The following is a 5,403-nucleotide window of genomic DNA, read 5'->3' as shown; positions in this document are numbered from 1 at the left end:
TGCCTCCTTAAAGGCTCACTGCAAAACACTGAACGCTAGTTTCGATTTTCACGTTTTTCTGCAAAAGTGAAATCCAACTTAAATGTCTTTCGGTTAGCGAAGAAAACAATTACTGATGTGGGTATTTTGTAAAAGCAAAGTGCAAAAAAGTGAACTTTTCAAAAGCAGGGGATGCCTGCATTTCTGTTGCCCAGTTCTAATTTCTGAGGAAAGCAGTGGAATCCAAGACAGTCTCAGCAGGCTGCCTCCAGAGTCTATTTTTCTCAACAAAATTACCAAGTATTTAAAATGACAAAGAGAGCACAAGAAGTGTAACTAAAAAAAAAAATGAGCACCCTCTCACCCTTTCCAAAATAAATAAATACAAAATAACCAAATAAAATGCATGCAGACTGTACCACCTTTGTATTACTCCCTTCCATTCCTCTCATTCTCATCCCAAGATGCTGCTTGCTGACCTTTGAATGCAATTACCTCATCTTTTCCTTCAGATTCATCAGCAATATGGGACCTAGAAACCAAACAGGTGTTTCAGAGTTTGTTCTCCTGGCGCTGACAGAGGATCTGGAACTGCGGTCCCTCCTCTTTATCTTGTTTCTGTCCATATATCTGCTCACAGTCCTGGGAAACCTGCTCATCATTCTAGCTGTCAGCTCTGACCCCCACCTCCACACCCCCATGTACTTTTTTCTTTCCAATCTCTCCTTTGCTGACATCTGTTTCAGCACCACCACGATCCCAAAGATGCTGGTGAACCTCCAAGCACAGAATCAGAGCATCACTTACCCAGGATGCCTCACCCAGGTCTGCTTTGTGCTGGTTTTTGCTAGTTTGGAAAGTTTTCTCCTTTCAGTAATGGCCTATGACCGCTATGTGGCCATTTGTCACCCACTGAGACACACAACTATCATAAATCCCCGCCTCTGTGGCCTGCTGAGTCTAGTCTCCTTGCTCATTAGCATTTCGGATGCCCTGTTCCTCAGTCTGATGTTGTTGCGACTGTCCTTCTGCACAGACCTGGAAATTCCTTGCTTCTTCTGTGAAGTTGTTCAGGTCATCAAAGTTGCCTGTTTTGAAGCCCTCATCAATAATATCATCTTATATTTTGCAGCTAGCATACTGGGTGCTCTTCCTTTCTCTGGAATCATTTTCTCTTATACTCAAATCGTCTCCTCCATTTTGAGAATACCTTCAGCAGGTGGAAAGTATAAAGCTTTTTCTACCTGTGGGTCTCACCTTTCAGTTGTTTCCTTATTCTACGTGTCAGCTTTTGGCGCAACATTTACACACTCTTCTAGAAAGACTGCAGTAGCTTCAATGCTGTACACTGTAGTTACTCCCATGATGAACCCCTTCATCTACAGCCTGAGAAACAGGGGCATGAAGGGAGCCTTGGGGAACATTATCAGGTGCACACCTGCTTTTCAGTGATTGTACTGTCTGCTTTGGGTTAGATTTCTAGATTGAATCAAAGTGATAGAGTCATAGATGGCTGCAACACACTCAGCTATCATATTCGGACATCGTGCTTGGAGACACAAAACTGACTGTCCGAGGACCTGTTGTTAATAGATCTTTCCATAGAATCATACAAAAGACATCTCCTCCCATTTTATCACTGAGAAAAACATCACATATCCCTTTCTAAAGAAAGTTTTGTTTGGGGAAAAGAATTACTATGAGAGCTTTAGACTGACTATGTAAAGAATATTTTCTGTTGGGAAGTTAATTCCTATAACCACTAAAAGCACTTAATCCAATGCCTGGCACAGGATACTCAAAAAAATTTAGGTAAGACCATTGTGTTCTGCATGTTGCTGTAATTTATACGGCGTGTTATTCCTTGTTCTCATGTATTTTACACTTTCTTCAGCAGTTTTATTGGTTTACCATTTTTCTAATATCTATTAGCACATTTTACTCATCTTAGTGATTAAATCAAATGAATGAATAATTGTTGAGTAGGCAGGGTAGAGTTGGTAGTCTTTTTGGGAATCACATTTGCTTTGATCCTTAAAAAACCAAAAACAAAAAATACTGATGAGAGTGTACATGAGATTTTTCTTTTCTCATTAGTCACCTTATGTTGCAGTTTTTCTTTCTCAACTCTGGTGAGTCCACACAGAGGCTGGTTAAAATTAATTTAATCATTAAAGTCTTAGTGGGTTGTCTGCACTCTTAGGGATCTCATGCAAAACTTTGTAATGTTTTCTTATGAAGAAAACAATTTTTCTACAGACAAGGACTTTATTTCAAGGAAGAAATGTAGAGTGTAAAATGAAATGGGACCAAAGGCTAGTTGGCAAACTTAAGAAGATTAGTTTCCCCACAATCACAAAGAAGCAGGGCCCTCAGTCAGAATCATCTCTGTGGTGTCAGGGTGACAACAGGACAGATCTTGTAGAAGAATTAATGCAGTGCCTGGAGATCCTTCTGTTCTGGTCATCATTAATGGTGGCTGTGGGATTGTGTTCAGCACTAAACCAGGAGGTCAGATCCTCACCAGGTGTATTCTAGTGCAAAGCTGTCTCCATGTATGTTCATAAAGCACTTGCAGAGATGAGTCACCTGAGACCTTGTTTGTAGTGCTGTTTTCCATACCTCACCCAAGATCTACTGACTTCGATATCTGAGGAGACATTTGAAGGATGAACATACTAAATAATTCCTTCTTTGAGATTTTGATGCATGCTGAAGTTTGAGAAGAATGACTTTAATATTAGAAGATGAAAGAATGGATTTAGAATCTAGAATATGAAAGAATCTGGGAAGTGAAATCTTTTCAATTTTACTTATTAAAATATCACATGCACAGTACTGTGTGAAATGTATCAGTAGTTCTTAAAGAATAGTAATACAATGAGAACTCATATACCCATGTCCCAGGTTATGAAATAAAGTAATGACATCACCATATAATCCAATGAATACTCTCCCTGTACCCTCCCAGTGGCAAAAACTATCCTGAATTCTATATTTATCTTTTTCTCTTAAGTTCTGTTTTGTTGAATCTTATTGTTATGGATTTAATTTTAAAAAAATGCCTCCTAAAAAGATATGTTGAAGTCCTAACCCCTTTAAGTGTGACTTCATTTGGAAATAATACCTTTGAAGATGTTATTTGTTAAGATGAGGTCACACTGGAGTATGTTTGAACAGAGCAAGAGGATACTGAGTGATATAAAGTCAGGAAAGTTGTGTGTCAGGGTTGTATCTTTCACCATACTTATTCAATCTGTATGCTGAGCAAATAATCCAAGAAGCTGGACTATAGGCAGAAAAAGATGACCTCAGGATTGGAGGAAGGCTCATTAAGAGCCTGTGCTATGCAGATGACACAACCTTGCTTGCAGAAACTGAAGAGGACTTGAAGTATTTATATGCATACATATATATGTACATACATACATATATGTATGCACATATGTATGTATGTATTGTATACCATCCTAGTGGGAATGAACTGGTATCTGTTTGTTGTTTTTAATTTTTTTTTATTGTGGTAAAATATATATAACAGAAGTATGCCATTTAATCTTCTTAAGTTGTAAAATTCATGACATTAATTACATGCATTATGTTGTACTAACATCATTAATCATTTCCAAAAGATTTGCATTACCCAAAAGAAAAACTCAGTACACCTTCAGCAATAACTCTCAGCTCCATTTCCTCCCATCTACTGGTAACCACTAATAGACTTTGCTTCCTAGGCATTTGTATGACTAGGTGTTTTATATAAGTGGGATATAAGGAGCCCTAGTAGATCATAAGAAACCCTGGTGGCTTAGTGATTAAGAGCTACAGCTGCTAAGGAATAGTTCAGCAGTTTGAATCCCACCAGGTGATCCTTGAAACTCTATGGGGCAGTTATACTCTGCACTATAGGAAGGATCACTACGAGTTGGAATTCACTTGACCATAAGCGGTTTGATTTTCTTTTTGCGGTGGATCATAAAATATTTATCCCTTTGTGCCTGACTTATTTCATTCAGCATAAAGATTTCAAGCTTCATCTATGTTTCAGTATGTATCAAGACTTCATTTCTCTTTATGACTAAATAATATTCCATTGTATGAATATACAAAATTTTGTTTATCCATTCTTCCGTTGACTGTGCAAAGGCAGTAGACTGAGTAGATCATAACAAATTATGGATAACATTGGGAAGACTGAGGATTTTGGAACACTTAATTGTGCTCATGAGAAACCTGTACTTAGATCAAGAGGCAATCATTCGAACAGAACAGGGGGATGCTTTGTGGTTTGTAGACAAGAAAGGTGTGCATCAGGGTTGCATCCTTTCACCGTACCTATTCAATCTGTATGCCGAGCAAATAATCCAAGAAACTGGACTGTATGAGGAAGAACTGGGCATCAGGATTGGTGGAAGACTCACAAACAACCTGGTACTTTTGTGGGAAGAGGGATGTCTTTGAATATACAATCAAATTACATAAGTGTTCTGTGTCCACGTGTGCATGGTACTTACAATGGATGTGAGCAGAAGGACTTGGAGGAAAGTGGATGACATATCCTTGGGGTAGGAATCAGCCAGTGCTAAACTCTTTCTCTGAGCCTTGCTTCTTAACAATTTTCTCTGCCCTGAGATCAGAATGACAACAAAAGAGTTTGACTAATAAGGAGCTTTGGATATTGAAACCTCAAGGGCCACGGAGACTACAAATAGTCTGTCTATAACCACACACTCAACAGCCTTGCCCAGGTCAGTAAGCAGCACAACTAAGAAGAAAAGACCTGGTCTTTATGTTTTTTCTGTGCTCCCTGAGTACAGCACTTTCATTTTTATAATTCAGTGTCCAAGGAGAACTTAATGTCACTTCTTAGTGCTAGCACCTAGGTAATCTGAAGTTCCCTAACTTATGTTTTGCAAATAGGGAGAGATCTTTGTCTAACAGTCCATCTGGGGGCAGCTGTGAAGTAGATACTTGCAGAAGATGAGCAGAATGGAGTCATGTGTGAGATTCCTGCCTAATTGTCGATCCTTTTGACATGTTTCCTTGTACCTTTACACCAATACTTGCACAACTGTCATTCTGCTGATATCCTACTCTGACCCTAAAATTCCGGGGACTTTTCCCATCGCAAGACAAACTTGTCCTTGCTCAATTTTGATGAATGTTCTAGATTTTTCCCCCCAAAATTAATATTGTTTTGAGAGAGCAGGGGTGTATGGTGATCTCTTCTTACATTTCTATATATGATTCTTAATACTGCTTTGTAGGGAAGATCATTGGTCTTCATTCTGTTATCTGTTTATAAGAACTCTGTGGGAGGAGGTAGAAAATTAGACAGAACCCACAGGCTAAATCAGCCATTTACCTGTTTCCTTTCATTGATCAATGAACTTTTCTAACAGGCACAACAGCACAGAAGAACAG

The 5,403-nt window shown here is 38.8% G+C and overlaps 1 protein-coding gene across 1 annotated transcript; it reads left to right on the top strand.

Moving 5' to 3' along the window:
- The first annotated feature begins 744 nt into the window (after positions 1-744).
- Positions 745-1,431, top strand: LOC126071028 (olfactory receptor 7G2-like). The gene has a single exon (XM_049875338.1). It carries the CDS (start codon positions 745-747, stop codon positions 1,429-1,431), a length of 687 nt encoding a protein of 228 aa, XP_049731295.1.
- The last annotated feature ends 3,972 nt before the right edge of the window (positions 1,432-5,403 follow it).

The sequence above is a fragment of the Elephas maximus genome, chromosome 3 (genome assembly GCF_024166365.1).
Source record: "Elephas maximus indicus isolate mEleMax1 chromosome 3, mEleMax1 primary haplotype, whole genome shotgun sequence".
NCBI classification, from domain to species: domain Eukaryota; kingdom Metazoa; phylum Chordata; class Mammalia; order Proboscidea; family Elephantidae; genus Elephas; species Elephas maximus.
Note: the sequence above shows the minus strand (reverse complement) of the source record. Positions and strands in the feature narration are given on the sequence as shown.

Coding starts and splice junctions, on each gene's coding strand:
- LOC126071028 (XM_049875338.1), top strand. CDS start 745: ATGCTGGTGAACCTCCAAGCACAGAATCAGAGCATCACTTACCCAGGA.